This window comes from Protomyctophum bolini (genome assembly GCF_963924005.1).
Source record: "Protomyctophum bolini genome assembly, chromosome: 20".
Taxonomy (NCBI): Eukaryota; Metazoa; Chordata; class Actinopteri; order Myctophiformes; family Myctophidae; genus Protomyctophum; species Protomyctophum bolini.
The window spans coordinates 19,812,692-19,831,167 of NC_137881.1; the positions used below are offsets into that span (position 1 = coordinate 19,812,692).

An 18,476-nucleotide genomic window follows, 5' to 3' on the forward strand; every position below is an offset into this window, starting at 1 on the left:
AAGTGTTTTAATGGAAGCCCTTGGTAACTTAAGAACGGTAGCCTGTGTGTGTGTGTGTGTCTGTGTGTGTGTGTGTGTGTGTGTGTGTGTGTGTGTGTGTGTGTGTGCGCACGCGCGCAACTGTGTGTGTGCTCTTACTGAAAGCGAGGAGATAGACTAGAGTGCATACAGTACATCTCTCTGAACACACTGTACAGAGAAAACACAGAGGAACCACTGGAAGAGAGAGAGACAGACACACACACATGTGAGTGCATGCGTAGGGCGGTGTACGTGTCTGTGTGTACTGTATTTTGAAGGGGGTATATCGTGTGTGATGAATTTTCTTAATTCCATGTTTGTGTGTGTGTGTGTTTGCATGCGTGCGTGTGCGTGCGTGTTCAGGTGCTGCTGTGTTTCTCCAGAGATACAGCTGTCTTGGAACACTTCAGTTACAACAGCGCCACTCCTCCCAAATCCTACATCCAGGGTGAGACTCTCGGTCCTTCACATACACACACAAAGTCCATATATGGGCATTATCAAACCTGTTGTTTCAGGTATTTATTATTATTATTATTATTATTATTTGGCCTTTGCATCCAGATGTGCTTCAAAATTAGCCTGGTAAATAATCGGCGTCAATCGGCCCTGATGCTGATTGGCTCTTCCACTTTTGGCTTTCCACAATACACCCACCCAGCGCTCGGGGACCAGGCTAATGCGAAATATCGCCCCGATGCACCATCTTAATGTAATGTTTATGGTGATCAAGATGCTCAGAATAATATTAACAATGTGTACAACTATGTGTCTGCCTTTAGGAAAAGTGGGCAATGAAGAATGTGCTGTGGTGTATCCTCCTAACGGTGAGACTGCAACTTCACTTTCACATCCTTCAGTCTACTCTGGAGGCTCAGGAGCAGACTTTGCCAGCATGAATTATCAAGCATATCGCTTTAGAGATCTCTTAGAAATCTCTTGGAAAATGGGCCCGGGAAACAGCCTGCCGACGTACTGAGTCACCCCAGTCAATGGAAAGGAATTACATCCAAATGTCCCCATTAACCCATTTTGACCTGAGGACAATTCTACAAAAGTCTTCTAAATCCTACACAATTTTCTGAAAAACCCTATGTTTCTATATCAGTGGTGCTCAACCTTTTTCATGTCAAGGACCCCCAGAATTATCTGGATTTGGCCGCCGACCCCCATCTGAAAAGATGGTGTTCCAGGGACCCCCCAGAAGCAAAGATTTGAGTTTAAAACATTCGCTCTGAAAGAATATAGATTCAAAGATTTGCGCCACATTTTCACGATTTTTCAAAAATAGCAGACCTACAATCTCGTAGCATGGCACTCGGTGCCGCACTATGAGCTTGTAGATCTGCTATTTTTCAATAGCTAAAGCATAACATAATGCTTAAAACACCAAAAGAGATTCCCTTTCAGAATGGGTTAAACAGCAGTTAAATGTGAGACTGTTGACTCCGTCAAAAGAGTGTTTTTCCTTTATTTTTTGACGATGGGTTCTCAGATTGGGTTTGGGGTGGCTGATTTAAACAGTAGCACCTGCCCTGGGTCAAACTAGTAACTGCATCTACTGTAGGTAATAAATAAACACAGGATAAATCAATAATTCCCACAAACATTCGCGGAGGAGAGACACTGCCTTTTAGGTTATTTTATCTAAAATATTATACACCTGACCTAATGCATGGCAAGCAGCATTAGATGCTGTTGTCTGTCTAACAAATACATAGTTTCAGCCACGCCTTCGTCCCGGCAAAGACAATAATGTAGTAATAACATTGACTTTTGCCAGGAAAGACACCTATGTACATTTAACTTCATGTTGGCATGCAGAAACAAAGCTATTATATGAAACTTTATTAGCATATCATGATTAACGTTGTTACCTTTTAGCCACGTTCACCCGTGAAAACAGCCACTTGTGAAAGGCTTCCATTGGATTTAGTTATTCATCTTGTGCAACTGCAATGCACTGAATTGACTTGAAAATGTCCCTCGTACAGGTGTCATTCCGTTTCATGGATTTTCAATGTACGGTGAGTACAATTTATACGTCGACATTATCAACGTCTACAGTAAACGTGTGAGGGGCAAAAATGTGTGAGCCGTATATATAAAATATTGATGACTTGTGTGTGTGTGTGTGTGTGTGTGTGTGTGTGTGTGTGTGCGCGCGCCTCTCTCTCTCTCTTCCAGTGGCTCCTCTGTGCTTCCTCTATAATGAGCCATCTAAGCTGTACAGTGTGTTCAGAGAGATGTATGTACGCTATTTCTTCAGACTGCACTCCATCTCCTCCTCGCCTTCAGTAAGCACACACACACACACACACACACACACACACTGTCTAGCTTAACTTCTATTCACAAATTCTTATAAATATCAATTATGTTCATGGTTCAGTTGTATCCTCTATTTTGTGTTTGTGCACACACATAGTTCATAGTGTGTGTGTGTGTGTGTGTGTGTGTGTGTGTGTGTGTGTGTGTGTGTGTGTGTGTGTGTGTGTTTGTGTGTGTGTGCGTCTACAGGGCATCGTATCGCTGTGTCTCCAGTTTGAATGTCTGCTCCAGACACACCTCCCCCAACTCTTTTACCACCTTCGACAGATCGATGCTCAGCCGTGAGTAGCCCGTACACAACTACACCTTCTTCACTGATCCTCATACATATATGTCATTGTGACAGCCTGATAACGTGGATTCACTCTTGCTTCCTCTCCCCCCCCCCCCCCCCCTTCCCCGGTATCAGTCTGGACTTTTCAAGCTGCCTATGGGACACTTTGTCCCATAGGCAGCTTGAAAAGTGGGCGGAAGTAGTTGTCTTGGCAGACAGACTCAGCTAGCCGAGCAGCGTAACAGAATGCTGAGGTCATGCCGCTAGTGCCATTTAGACCTGACACTGGATTCTACTAAATGTCTTCTAAATCCTGACAGTTTTCTGTGTCAGTGGTGCGCAAACTATTTCATGTCATACCACACATAATCACCACCTGTCTCGGAACAGACCACTGTCAGAGGCTGCATGACATTAAGCTGGACATCTGATGATGATACACAAAATAAGTCTCAGTCCATATACAGTAACAGCATTAAAGATGACAAACACAATACACATAATGTCGTCATACACAAACATTTATTGTAATTTAATTATCATGTTGGGTTACTATGTATTACATTACAGTTTATTACATAATCGTTGAATTTAAACTACGGTAAATCAATATCACTCAATGTTCACATGGAAAATCAAACCCACAAAATGATGATTACTTCATAACAAGACAATTTGTCTGGTTTCCAGGCTAAACAAAATGGAACAAAAAAAGAAGAAGCCACAAGAATTCCTCTGTCCTTCTGGCAAATCATAAGGACATAATTATGCAATATCTTCTCAACAGACAAAATCTGATTTGCTCAGTGATGGAAGAAGTATAATAGAGTAGGGCTTGTATACACAATAAAACATCTTCAATACACCTAGTAGCCTAACTACAGTTTTCAAATAATTGTAGTAGAGTGAAAAATACATTATTTGCCTCTGAGATCCAGTGGAGTAGAAGTAAAAGTATATACAAAAATCACACTTGTGTGAAGTGAGGGGCCCTCTTATCATCATACATCACATTCCGTGCTCAGCCAATCAAATCATCACAAATGTAATTCTGGCCAATCACTTAAATCATCGCTATGGGGTGATCAGCCAATCAAATCATCGTGTTTGTGTTCACACAAACAGACAAAGCTGGGCATAGGAGGGGCTAGCGCCCCCTCCAAAATGGAAATACTCGAGTAAAGTAAAAACATACCTCCAAATTTGACTTACGTGCTGCACGTGAGCACATGTATTTAGTCACAGCCCAGTGGATTTACCTGGTGATGTCATGACACATCTCCATGGTGGCGGCGTCGCATACCCAAAACCCGGGGAGGATGGGACGACGGAACGCGGTCTGGACTCTCTTGAGCAGCGTCATGGTGTCCGAGACGCTGTAGAAGGACACGATGCCGGCGCCGTGGTCCAGGTACACTCCTACTCTGGACCTCACGGGGATGTCGATCTCGTGACCGATGTCGTTGGTTCTGTAATGGCACCCGCCCTTGTAAACCTGCAGGCACCACGTTTTTTTGTTCAGTCCGAATCTACGCTCCATGTCTCCCGTCCGCTGGATCTCCGGGTACGCGATTGCAATGTCGACGTATTCTCCGTTCCACTCCACCTCCCAGTAATGGCGTCCGGTCAGAGCCTCTGTGCCCAGACACTGCCAGCAGTCTGTGAATCTGTCTGTGTGCGGAGGATGTCCTTGCACTGTGTTGGTATTCGTTACTGTCAGGTGATCGTTGGACAGAACCAGGTATTGGTGTGCTGTGTTTGGATCCATTGTGACCGCGAGAGCATATTTCAAGAACTCGCCTCTGGTCTTAGGCTCTAGGGTTGACATTAAAACATCCACTCTGTTCACCGTCTTTGAGATGCGTGCCGCTTCCTCTTTCAGAGTGGCCGTCATCTTGTCCGTCAGCTTTGACGTGGCCACGGTCACGTCGTCAAAGTGTCTCAGAGGACGGTCATGGATGCTGACTCGGTATGTGGACACGCTGTCACTGATCCTTGAGAGGGAGCTGTAACTGTGTTGAACGTGGCTGGGATTCTCTGTGTGAGAGAGCTGCTCATGCAGCTCGGCATGTTGGCTCTTCAGCTCAGTGACCGCCTTCTCCACAATCTTCTTGTGTGCTTCGGCACGGCTACATTCATGTCTCTGCTGGTCTCTGAGATGCTCCCTCACCTTAGAACGTCTTCTGTGAATGGAGGAGATGAGCTCGGCGAAGATGTCGTCACTTTCCCTCGCTGCTTTGTCGGCAGAGTGATTGATGTTTTCCACCTCCTGCTCAAGCAGCTTCACTTCTTCCCCTCTCTCCTGGATTCTCTCCCGCACGCAGGTGTTCCCCTGAGGCATGGCTTTAACCAGCTTGTGATTCCTAAAGGCAGGAGATTTATAGTGAGGCAGGATGTGTGTGCTACAGTACGAGACCATGCACTGAAGGCAAGTCTCCGTCGCTTTCAGCTTCCTCCCAGGGCAGGTATCGCAGCCCACGTCTCCAGGCCCAGCGAAGCACTTCTCAGGAATAACACCTTTGAGTTTTGCCTCCTTCATTATAGCCACCAGGTCGAGCAACAGGAGGTTTTTCCTCAGCCTGGGTCTTGGGTCGAACGACTCTCTGCACTGTGGACATCGGACTCTCGGCGTTTGCTCATTCTTGTCCCAGTATCCGCCGATACACCTAGCGCAGTAGTTGTGTCCACAGGCAATGGTCACCGGAACCCTCAGTGTATCCAGACAGATGGAACAGGCCAATTTGTCCTCGTCCAACAGAATCTGCTGTGGATGCAAGTGCAGGTCCATTTTCCAGCTTAGTGATGAATGATTGTCACACACTGACCGAGTTGACTTTTAACAATGTGGCTTCCTTTCCTCATTCTTCAGAGATCACATGACATGGGTGGTTCTTCCTGAGTGTGTGTGTGTGTGTGTGTGTGTGTGTGTGTGTGTGTGTGTGTGTGTTTGTGTGTGTCACTCTCACCCCTCCTCCCACTCTCTCAACCCCTCCCCCCCCCCCCCCCCCCCCACACACACACACACACACACACACACACACACTTACATTAAATTCAAAGCTCACAAAACACAAAACAACCAAGAATACCTGTATAACCGATACCAGAAGGAATGTGTTGACGTGCAGATGAAAAACATTTAGCATTCCGTTTTACAGGCTACAGTACAGTTAAGTAGTGAAGTGTGAGAGTGTAGGAGAGACAGCCAGTAGAAAACCTCAGAGGGAGCACTGTAGCAGAGACATTATGTTCTATTTTCAAGTTTTTTTTTCTATTTCTTTTGTAATTATGGGTTTCATTTAGATTTTCAGAAATTATTTTGATTCTTTTCTTGCCAAATTGTATTTGATATTATTTTAATTTTTAGACAGTTTGAAAATCTTTTTAAATAATAATTGTATTGTGACCCAAAGAAACCCAGTGTTTGGGAACCACTGCCTAGCACACAAATAAATAAATACACAGTAAGAATAGCCCTAAAAAAAAGATTTAATCGAAAGCAGCGTAGTACACAAATATTACACCAAAGGTAGTGCAAGTGAATCACTTCATATTAACTTATTTAGCAGCCATGGCCTGGGCGAAGAAGCTATTTCTCAGTCTGCTTGTGCCAACGTGAATATACAAAGGTGCAGGCTACGATTAATTTAAAATGGAAGCCAGAAACATGAAGATGCAAAGATACAGCATATTTTTAATGGAAGCCAGCAACATGAAGATGCAAAGATACAGCATATTTTAATGGAAGCCAGCAACATGAAGATACTAAAGCCAAGAGAAAGGTACTATGTTTACCCAGGGTAACTGGACTAAGCTCAAGAACTTGTTTACAGCCAGGCCCTGCTCATAGAACATTTCATGGTAGAGGTTCAATGCCTTGTCCAAGGGCACTTCAGCGGTGGTAATTTTAACTTGCCGGTCTGGCGATACGAACTAGCGACATTCCGATATCAAGACCGCTCCACAAACCGTTCGGCCACCGCTGCCACTCCCAACATATTATGTAGCTGCTAAAAAAAATCTACAAAGCTGCAAGACAAGTTGATCTGGATCAACTGCACCTACAAAGAGTTGTTTAACCATTTCTTCTCTTTCCACACAATTCCGTATAATGGGGAAAATGCTATAGTTTCATGTTCTTTTTAACCCCAGGCTTTATTTTGCTTTATATTTTTGAGGGGCGCTAGCCCCTCCTTTGCACAGCTTTGTGTGTAGGTGTGTTTGAGCACGTGTTTGTGTTTGTAGCACGGAACGTGATGATTTGATTGGCTGAGACTCCATCCCATATCAGGCTTATGGTGGAGCTATACCAGGCTGTGTTACAATCAAAACTTTTCCCCTGGATTCCTTGAATCATGACACAATCCGATGCAGGCCACACGTCTGCCAGTTTCCTTTTTCAATTTCCTTCAAAACACACATTTATAGCCATTCCAAATGGCTATAGTTGCCTTCCTCCACATTTTGCAGGAGTCGCCTATTTTTACAAAGAATGGCAAACATCATTAACACAGCATCCAATATACCCCAAATTTGAATAATACATGGAGGGGCACCACAAATGTGAAATGGCACTGTTCGTTGCAGAAAAAAGGTCTTTGTCACCAACAAAAATAAATTGGCTATTCCAGTCTGTTTTCCTATAATTGACTTAAAAAAACGCTAGAGAGTGTAAAATGAAACCAGGCCCGGCCCTTCCCACAGGCCGACGAAACAGCCGCTTGGGGCGCCATGGGGGGTGGGGGGGACAATTACCTTAATGGAAACTATTTAAGTTAAGTTGACAAACACAAAACTGGTTTAGCTTGTAGAACGTCCTGTGTCCTCATGTCCCCAAGTAACACTGTCCTCTGATAAGCCATCTATCTGAACACACCCATTCACCTTTGCACCTAACCTAAGTACAAACATGGAATACACTTGGACTAGGCATAATGCCACATATAATGCCTGTCTCAGGACCTGCCAGTATACAGTGGATACTGGATAACTTCCCAGTCTCGCTGGGTAACTAGCTAAACGCTTTACAGCAAAAAATAAATATTAATTGTCCATCACAAGCTGGCATGTTGACTGATTGATTGATTGATTGATTACTTTATTGAAAATTCATTCAAAAAGATACAGACACGAGAAATCTGTTAGGCTTGTTTCTGTTGTGGTCCTTTTGGGGAAAGGGGACATGGGGAGCAACAACACAAAACACAGACAAAAACAAAACACCTTAGTATTTTTCTCTAACAGCTTCCTTTTGGGAAAGGGGGGCAGGAGACAAAAAGAAAAACAACAAACTGATCAATAAAATCTAGATTGTTTTGTTTTCATTTCGTTTTTATCTTTTCTACACTAAAACAATTGCATAAAAACTGATCAATAAAATCTAGATTGTTTTGTTTTTATCTTTTCTACACTGAAAGGTCAGTACATGAATTTAAAATTAGGTCATGTTATCGGCCAACCATCAAAGGAACTGATCAACTTGTGGCTGGAAGGCAAGTCATTCCACTGAACTGCTGCAGTATGAACGAATTATGTTTTTCCCATATTTCTGCGAAAAAGGCAGGGTTTAAAATCGGTAGTAGTGCCTGTAACGACTCACTGAGTCCAGGGTGGTTATGTTTAAATAAGGCAAGGTGGTTAATGCCAAAAGTTGTTTTATTTTCGTTACTCTTTTGTGGCATACAGAGTGAAGACGTGCCTGTGACTAACCTTTGAAAATTAATCACGGAAAGATTTGTGTGCTACATTATTTCTAATCCTGTGAACTAGACACATTTTACATTGGGACATTCTCCTCCACTTTAAGCCACCCCAGACTGGTGAAGTGGGCAGGGAGAATATGAGTTCTACTGTAGGATGCAACTTAAGGATCACTCTAACCAATTTATTTTGGGAGGTCTGAAGTTTCTTCTTAAGGGTCATAGAAATGCCAGTATACCAAGATGTACAGGCATAGTCAAAGTGACATTGTACAAGAGCCCCATCCAGGATATTTGAGGTGTATTTAAAAGGCTGGATATTCTAGCTAAAAATGTTGTTCTTTGACTTACCTTTGAAACTACTTTTTGTGCCATACTTTCTCCTGAAAGCTTGTTATCCAAAATACACCCCAGGTAAGTAATGGATTCCTTGGCTGTCACTTCAAAGTCCCAGACCACTATTTTAAACCCAGGAGACTTCTTCAGTTTGTGATTGGACCCAAAAAGAATGGACTCAGTTTTGCCGAGGTGGAGAGACAGTTTGTTATCTGATAGCCAGACACTAACCTTAAGGAGTTCATCACTAACTAGCTTTTCCAACCTATCTTTTCTCCTTATGAGAGACTTAGCTGAATCATCCGCTCAAATAAATAATACTAATAATTTGAGTCTGGATTTATCAGATCCTGTGTTGAGGATCACACAGGAACCAGACAATGAATTAAAAGGTTTGTTTATTACAGTCTGCTTGAGGTGTTCTGCATCTTTAAACATAATAGCAGACAATGGTAACTGAAACTCATCTTCTCCTACAGTAGAACATTTTACACTCTCAACTGTCTGGCGGTCCATTTGGTTACCAACTCTCCATCATTTAGCTGGGGACCATCTGAACCCCCTCAAGGACCACTGGTTGAAAAACACTGCTTTACAGCAGAGTACTGATACAACCACAATATCAGTAATGTATGGATTTCCAGCAGCAGCAGCTGCTACAACATGATCACTACCACTGCGATATAATTAATGCACGGCTTTCAACTGTACTGTAGGCTATTTATTAAAACCACTTGAACCCTCTACTCCCAGTAAACTAATACTCCCTTGCACACTCTTTGCCAAAACTGGCCAATCTACAAGTTACAATGCATTGTAAGCTTAGCTGTGCATGCGTGCGTGCATGCGTGTGCACGCATATACTACTAGCCTATACTTGTGAGGGCCAAAAGTCTCCACAAGTATAGAGGGTATGCGCATGTATATAGAACATCGATTGGCAAAGTGAGTTTAACGTTATGTAATGTCGTTTAATGCAATCAGCTAGAACTTTTCTGTTTTGATGGATGGGCTGTCAAGGCCAGAAGATAGTTTTTTTGCCAATCAGTAGGCATTCCGGGGGTATAATGATGATGTCACACGCATACGATACCCTCCATAAAATAATAGATGCAAATATTGCCATTGCAAGCCGAGGGAATTAATGTAGCAGCATTCATATTACCATGGTTTCACCGGGGATGGAACGTTTATATTTATTTTTCTTAATCACTTACTGTAGTTGACTACTAGATGTCTCATCTGACGGTAATGCATGGATAAGTGGAGAAATGGCGCCACCCGCAAACCGTTTAACGTTACTACATGCCTAGCTTAGCTGTCCAGTCACTTTCTGGCCTTGACAGCCCATACATCTAAACAGAAAAGTCCTATAGTGGGAAAACATTTGGTTAAAAATAAATATTGTATAATTTAAAGGCATTTCAAATCTGTTTTGAGAGATTACACAAACCCCTATCATCCCTATTTGATATGTTCTTCAGTCACTAATACTATTGGATTATTACATTATGCTTTACTGTTCGTGTGGTGTTTGAATCTGTGTACTGTGTTTGGAATCATGATGTACCACCCACTCCATTTCATCCTTCTAACCAGTTGTTGCAGTGAGGTTGCAAAATACACAAGGTTGTACATAAGGTTGTACTACCACCTTGTGGTGAATTGGTGAAATCACCTATGACAATGTGTTTTCATGGAACAGATGAAGTGATCTGGCTGTATGTGAAAGCTAAACATTGTTTTATTTTTTAATTTATTGAAAGGTTTTGTTTTAAGCTAAACTGACCTGTATTTGAATTCTTTATGCCCCACACCGGGCTTAGAGTACCCATACTTTATGTAGGCATATTCAAAGTAAACAAACCATTACAATAAATGATATAATATAGCCTCATACTTACATAGATCTTGTTCTGTTTTTCATCAGTAAACAACTGCTCTTGTATAACCTGTTAACTATGTGTGTTCAGGTTACGCATAGCTTTCAAGTGGATGGTGCGGGCCTTTTCCGGCTATCTTTCCACTGACCAGCTGTTGCTACTCTGGGACCGTATCCTGGGCTATGACTCACTGGAGATAGTGGCAGGTAGGCTTTTAGTTTTACTGTAGCAGCACTCCGTTTGAACTCATGTTTGCATTATAGCACTGTTTCTCAACGTTGGGTCTGGCGCGAGGGCTGAAATGGACCCTTTTGTGTTTGGATTGTGCATTATATTCACCCATTCACGCACACATTCATACACCGATGGCGGGGGAAACCATGCAAGGCACCAACATGCTCATCGGGAGCAATTAGGGGTTCAGAGTCTTGCTCAAGGACACTTCGGCACTAACTCTGGGGGAGCCCTGGTTCAAACTAGAGTAATATAGTAAGAGAGTGGCGACACTAGCATTGACTCCCATTGTAACAATGGAATGCGGAAGTGCTCATTCTATCTCAATGGGATAGTTCCAGCCATAGGAGCAATGTTTGGAACTATAGCCCATAGGCACCCGCTTTGCGGTGAGATCAAAGCGTGTCGCTACTCTCCTACTCTACACTCTAGTTCAAACAGGGAACTGGAAACCTTGCGGTTCCCATCCGGCCACTCTACCCCTGAGCCACCGCCGCCCAATACACATTGTACACTCTGAGTTCAATCAAGAGGATTAAGCAGTCAGATTGGACTCCCAGAGGTCAAATATTTTATCAAATGGGCGTCTGTGGCCCTAATGCATATAAAACTGTTCACCCCCGATCCATCTCTCTCTCTCTTTCCCTCTTCCTCCCCCCTCCAGTCCTAGCAGCTGCTGTCTTTGCCTTCCGCGCTGAGAATCTGATGGAGGTGACGTCTCTGGCCTCGGCCGAGGTGAGTTGCTTTTCGCACCTGTGCGTCCATGGGGCGTACATGTGTGTACGTAGATGCGAGGGACTGTGCTTTCACTCCTATACTAGTCTGCTCCCATGTTCGCCGTCGCAGCACCAGAGGGCTGGAAATAGCCCATGATTACCAGACGGTGCCTGTAACCCGGTCTTCTGCATGCATGCACGCATCTTAAAAAAAAGAGAGAAAAAATAAAAGAAATGCTGGCTGGACACTCTAGAATGCTCGGCCCCTTGCTTATGTACACCCACCCACCACCTTATACCCCGTACCCTCCAACCACCAACACCCCACCCCGTCCCAATCACTGCCACCTCCTCTAAAGGCCCCTGCTCCAGCTGAAATAGTACTCGCCGGGGTGATTTTATATACAAAGCCCAGCATGTGTCTGTATTTAGCTTTTTTTAGACTCTCTGGGCTCACTGGGCATGTCATGTCAAAAACAAAAAAAGGTCGGAAGGTGAGTAAGGCGAAAGGTGCGACTCAGGTGGTCTTTACACGAGAACAGTGTTCATAGAAAACGGCAAAATCATTTGCTGGGGTCCCTTTTTGACGAGAACGGCGTTTTCAGGAGAGAAAACGCAACAAAGTGAAACCACCTTCCAGAGTGGAAATCTTTGAGAACGCCGTTTCCTCCCGTCTCCATGTAAACAGGCAAAACGGTGAATCCGCAAAACTTGTTGGCTCACAACGCATGTTTATTACATTCATTGCAGAGCCATATATGATATAATGGAGTTCCTCAGTGGACACGCCTCCCTCCTCGCCTACAAAGCGCCGCTCATCAATGATGGCCATGGTGAATGTAAAACAATGATGTAAATAAAATGCCTTGTGATAGGCGGCAGCAGCGTTTATGTAGCCTAATGTATTATAAAATATATAACCATCCCATGGCGCGCTCTGCCTGCAAGCCTCTGGGATGCCTGTCAGCCTGTGCACTGCAGTGTCACTCAATGCGTTATAGAAAGCAGGCAGCGAGCGACGGTCTATTTGGCAGCCCGTTACCGCCACCTAGCGAAATTATAGCGTTTTCATAAAGTGTGCGTTCTTGTGTAAAGGGTCAATAAAAAATTTGAATGCAACGGGACTTTGCCGTTTAACTGGAGACAGTCGCTGTCTGAAAGAGGCCTAATAGATTTGACTGAAACGTGGGTGGGTGGACATATTCGACGTCCCACACTCATTTCATGAGGGGTTATTACGTCAGTACATCATTGACGCACATCGTGACAATGTCATGTCGTGTACACAGCACTGGTTCTCAACGTCGGGTCCCACCAGTGTGTCCAAAAAATGTACCATTACTGGTCTATAACTCTGAGAGACTCGACACAAATCGAACCAAATGGAAACGTGACGGTCCATTTAGGTTCATTTGTACACAAATCACATCAAATGGGGATCTGTGGCCTAATGCACATCAACCTGTGGGTCCTTGAAATGTAAACGGTTGAGAATCACTGGCGTACAGTTCAGTGTATATTGTGACAATGTCGGGTGGAAACTTTGTGTTTCCAAAACCGTTAGTTTTCAGGACATGGAGTAAAGAGCCAGTGCAGTTATACTTTAGTCACAAGCTCTTGTCTTGTTAGTACTTTTCATTGATTAGATATTTATAAAACCCACAAACAGACCATTTTCACTTTCACGTTCAAAATCTTCCAAATTGTAAGCTTGTGATCTTGTAGATCTGCTATTTTCAGTACTTTTGCGGGACACTCGCATACAAAGAAGTAGGACATTAATTTACAAAAATACAATAAATATATGGAGATACATGGTTTCCGCCTGACAGGAACCATTATTCAGTATACTATGTATTTCACCAGTTCCCAAAGGTAATCCTTGTGATGATAACTCGCCCTGTTCTCTCCTCACCTCTCCTCCCTCCACACTGTCTCCCTCCTTCCCGCTAGCCTCCTGTGTGAGTGGGTGGACAAGGAGGGGGTTGGGGGGGGGGGGGGGGGGTCGGTTAATCCAGGGTGTGACGCACAGGGCGTCAAGCTGACCTGATGGTCTAACATGCTGGCCGGAACTATTTGCTTGCTCATTTAGCACCTGGCCCTGTGGAGAAGCTATTATAACACACTGCTCCTTACCTTATTTTTAGAGTCCGGGGCCCAGCGTTGAAATATTAGACCCTCTCTCTAAACATGATAGGCCCCCTAAATTTAATCTCTTGTCAATCCCAAGAGGCCATGGTGGGGAACGGCATATTCCAACGTGCAAGTTGTCGTTTTGCAGAGGATCCTGTCACTGTGGTTAATCTTTCAAATGCTGAATTTATGATTCGTTATCCCTTATGCTGCTACATAGCTGCTACATAAGGGATGTGCAAGCATTGACGGCAAAACGGTGTCTGATTTGCATTTCGTTTGTTGACCTCATCACAGGCTGTCCTCGCCGACCTTTCAACTCTGAAGGTCATGCCTCTCATCCAGATCTTCCTTTTTGCCACCGACATCTGAGGAGCATCGCATGGCGTGGTGCGTCTGTATGCATGCACCACCTGGGTGATAAAGAGATGAGCATCGCATGGCGTGGTGCGTCTGTATGCATGCACCACCTGGGTGATAAAGAGATGAGCATCGCATGGCGTGGTGCGTCTGTATGCATGCACCACCTGGGTGAAGAGATGCCAGGCAGCCGTGCTGTTGCCGTGCCGACGCCATTGATCATCCAACAGGAGTTGCTGACTTATTGTGTATGGAACACCAACTAACTGCAACAAAACAAATCTTTGGTACTTATGCACATTCATCCCAGACCATTCAATTAGTATTGATTGGTCTAAAATTGGTATTAAAAAGCCATACCCCCCCCCCCCCCCTCAGAATGCATGCTCCATAACTACTCATTACACTGTTTCGTGTTATTAGATTATACTGTAAATATAGTCTGCAGAACAGCAAGTATTTAAACTAACCTCCTTGCTGAAGAATGAACATATTTGTGTGCCAATGCTTGGACTAGCTGAGAGGCTCATTATTAACAGGAAGCAGTATTTGTACTGCATTAACAGCATGTGAGAAATAAGTGCATCAACTTTGATAAGTGTAACTGCAACTACCGTATTATTACTATTGCTTATAAGTTATTACTGAGAAGATTGGAAGCTCCCACAGCAGCTACAAATTGCAATGTTCTACACTTGCAATTGGCCTGTACTGTAATTAGGAAACTTGTCACTCATTCCCAGTATTTTTTGTTCTTTTACAACAAATGTATAATTAAAATTCTTTGATTAATGTAATCACTTTTTGTTAAATCTGTGCTTATGTGTAATTTATATATGAATAAATCACATACAGTATGTCCTCGGATTTGTGCTGCAGCCATCCTCAATCCTGCTGAAGCGACCGTCTTTATTGAATATCATACCTATTATGTGATAGTGTAAATATTTGGGCAGGGTGTCTTCCATTCTGGCAGCTCACCAAAGGTATTGAGCTTGTGCAGGCAGAAAGGATAATTGACAGGTAGCAGCACTGGCCGGAGAACATGATAGCCTGCCCCTTCGGCCATCTTCCTAGCATCCACTCTATATTGCTCCCTCGCCCATTGGTTCACTTGCCTGCCATCCTCTCTGCCAGGCCGGTATCAAATTATGCTGCTCATCTTTTTCAAATACCCCCCTCCTCTCCCTCCCTCCCTTTCCCTCTCTTGCTGGTCCATGTTACATATGCCACCTGTTGACTAGGACTCCCACAGCAGACTCTCCTGTCTGAGGACCACTTCTGTTGTGGCTAATTCATAGCCAGCTTTGTTGAATGACCCTGCCCAAAAATAATAGATTTTAAACGATAATTTTCTTTTTGTTTGGAAAGATCTATCATTTCTGCGAGCGACACGATCGTGTGACGATTCACATTTTAGGCATTTAGCAGACGCTCTTAATCCAGAGCGATTTACAATAAGCATCTAAATTAAACTTTTAATTTAAACAAGCTAAGAGAATGATAGCATTGACCTGGAAGAGGCCAGACAAACCAAGTATTACACTTACACAGTGGTTCAGGGAACTGTCTTTATGTTTACCTTTGGAAAAGATTGCATACATTCTTAAGGACAAACAAGAAAAGTTTCAGGAGGTGTGGGGACGTTTTATAAGTTACATAAAGAACAATAATTTGTCACATTTAATGGATGGAGCTGAAGAGGAGTAGTGCTGTTGTTGGTTTTTTTTTGTTTTTGGTTATTGTTGTTTTGCTTTCTTTATACCAGTAATGGTCTTGTATTGTTCATTGTTGTTTTTTGTATGTTTGTATTGTCAGTTGTGTGTAAAAAAAAGGGGAAAAAAACTTTTAATTTAACCTTTGCATGTCAAAGCTAGGGCAGGTATATGATGATGCATCATTTGGACAATGGGCATTATCACTTGGATGGATGGACGGATGAACCCAAGTGTACAACGGTAGATATTTTTGATATGGTGTGGTGAGGCATGTGGTGCTAAATTAATCTGGGTCCTCCAGGTGTCTATAATTTTCTACACCAAATCTCTTCCCTGACAATAACGAATCTACAAGCTCAGAAAGGTTTCATCATCAGTCTGAGGCTAAAACGTGCGTTTTTCCGAAACTAGTCTGAGGTTGGCACTCTTGGCAGTGGCTGAAAGTAGTAGTTGCCTGTTTACCTCAGCCACCCTTAATTCAGTTTGGACAGTAACACATGGGCCTTTTCACAATAGTTACTGTATTTGTCCATCCTTGTGTCTCCCTTATACATCCATGGAAGCAAATTTATGAATTGTAACATCCTTCCAGATGGTGGAGCTTGAATGTGTTTCTGGGTCATGGCCCTTGGACATGGCTGAAGAATGAGTAGCGAGAATGTGAAAATGTGCTCATTGTTTCAATGTTTATTTCCCATGCTCTCATGATGTTGAATTTTGAATGACACATTACAAATAATTTGTGCAGTTATATATGACTGTCTGTCAGCTTTCATTTGATGAAATTCAAGCCCACTATGCGAATGGATATAGGCCTAGGCCAGTGATACTCAACCTCAGGCCCGCGGGCCACATCAGGCCCGCGGGACCATTATGACTGGCCCACCAATGAAAATCTAAAAAAAAAGAAGAAAAAAAAATCTGGAAAATAAAATAAAAATAAATAAATCTGAATGAAGTTATCTTTAATTACATTATTATAAGTAATACTATTAGAGTTGTACTATTACTCGAACGAAAATAAAAGCTTGGGGGGGGGGGGGAAGACATATACTCTGTATCCCTATTCCCTGACATAATTTTATAGCTAAACGGACAGAATTCTATTTTATTTGAATGATGAAACCCAGCTGCCATTAATAGTTGGAAATGGAAATGGAAATTGCGGAAATGGAAATTGCGGAAATTGTAATTGCGAAAATTGCGGAAATGGAAATTGCGGAAATGCGGAAATGGAAATTGCGGAAATGGTAATTGTGGAAATGGTTGAAATGGAAATTGCGGAAATGGAAATTGAGGAAATTGCGGAAATGGAAATTGCGGAAATTGCGGAAATGGTAATTGCGGAAATTGCTCTTCACTTATAGCTATCTATTTTCAGGTAGATTGTTTTATTCTACTCAGTCAGCCATATCACTACTCATTTTTTTTCATGAAAAAGGTCATAGCTGGGTAATCTATTTTCAGGCAAATTGTGTTTATTGTATTTTATTTTACTCAGCCATAACAATTTATTTTCTGTTAACCAACTTGCTGGCTGGCAGGCAGACAGCTACTCATAGACAGGCAGACAGACAGACAGCTACTCATGGAGAATTGGACAGGCAGGCAGTCAGACAGCTACTCATAGACAGGCAGACAGACAGCTACTCATGGAGAATTGGACAGGCAGGCAGACAGCTACTCATGGACAATTGGACAGGCAGGAAGGCAGACAGCTACTCATAGACAGACAGACAGCTACTCATGGACAATTGGACAGGCAGGAAGGCAGACAGCTACTCATAGACAGACAGACAGCTACTCATAGACAATTGGGCAGGCAGGCAGACAGCTACTCATAGACAGACAGACAGCTACTCATGGACAATTGGACAGGCAGGAAGGCAGACAGCTACTCATAGACAGACAGACAGCTACTCATAGACAATTGGGCAGGCAGGCAGACAGCTACTCATAGACAGACAGACATCTACTCATGGACAATTGGACAGGCAGGAAGGCAGACAGCTACTCATAGACAGGCAGACAGACAGCTACTCATAAACAATTAGGCAGGCAGGCAGACAGCTACTCATAGACAGGCAGACAGACAGCTACTCATGGACAATTAGGCAGGCAGGCAGACAGCTACTCAGACAGGCAGACAGACAGCTACTCATGGACAATTGGACAGGCAGGCAGGCAGACAGACAGCTACTCATAGACAGGCAGGCAGACAGCTACTCATAGACAGGCAGACAGTAGACAGCTACTCATTGACAGACAGACAAATAACTACTCATGGACAGACAGACAGGCAGGCAGGCAGGCAAAGAGCTACTCATGTTATGTTATTATGTTATTATAACAGCTACTCATGTTATGTGCAATAATTTGTGCAGTTATGGAAACAGCTCTTTGTGTTTATGCAAGAAAATGTAACACATTTATTTATTTACATATTGTGTGCATGCACATTGTACTTTGATACATTTTGCGAAAATAAAGCAATTGAAAGAGAGAAGTTATCAAGTATCATTAATGTCGTAATTTTATCTACTGGCCCCTGGCCCCTTGCCATTTTTGTAATGTGGCCCACAGGTAAATCTATTTGAGTATCCCTGGCCTAGGCTACAGCCGTTTTTAAATGGTTTCATTTCGTTTTTTCATGTAGTTTTCAGAGGCAGAGCCTTTTCTCAGGTGCTTTGTCATCAACTTTTAACGAATATTGTTTTAAAACAAGTAGACCTAGTTGTATAAGTCGATTGTGTTAGCTTAGTATGACTATT

General features: G+C 43.1%; 1 protein-coding gene across 2 annotated transcripts in view; it reads left to right on the forward strand.

Moving 5' to 3' along the window:
* The window catches only part of tbc1d19 (TBC1 domain family, member 19), a 36,930-nt gene extending 21,231 nt beyond the window's left edge, over positions 1 to 15,699 (forward strand). For both annotated transcript variants that reach the window (XM_080793015.1, XM_080793016.1), the window contains 8 exons: positions 385 to 469; positions 804 to 848; positions 2,016 to 2,048; positions 2,209 to 2,318; positions 2,542 to 2,633; positions 10,635 to 10,750; positions 11,443 to 11,513; positions 13,925 to 15,699. In XM_080793015.1, the coding sequence (XP_080649141.1) occupies positions 385 to 469; positions 804 to 848; positions 2,016 to 2,048; positions 2,209 to 2,318; positions 2,542 to 2,633; positions 10,635 to 10,750; positions 11,443 to 11,513; positions 13,925 to 13,999 (627 nt within the window). In that variant the 3' untranslated portion in view covers positions 14,000 to 15,699. The remainder of the gene's footprint in view (positions 1 to 384; positions 470 to 803; positions 849 to 2,015; positions 2,049 to 2,208; positions 2,319 to 2,541; positions 2,634 to 10,634; positions 10,751 to 11,442; positions 11,514 to 13,924) is intronic.
* The last annotated feature ends 2,777 nt before the right edge of the window (positions 15,700 to 18,476 follow it).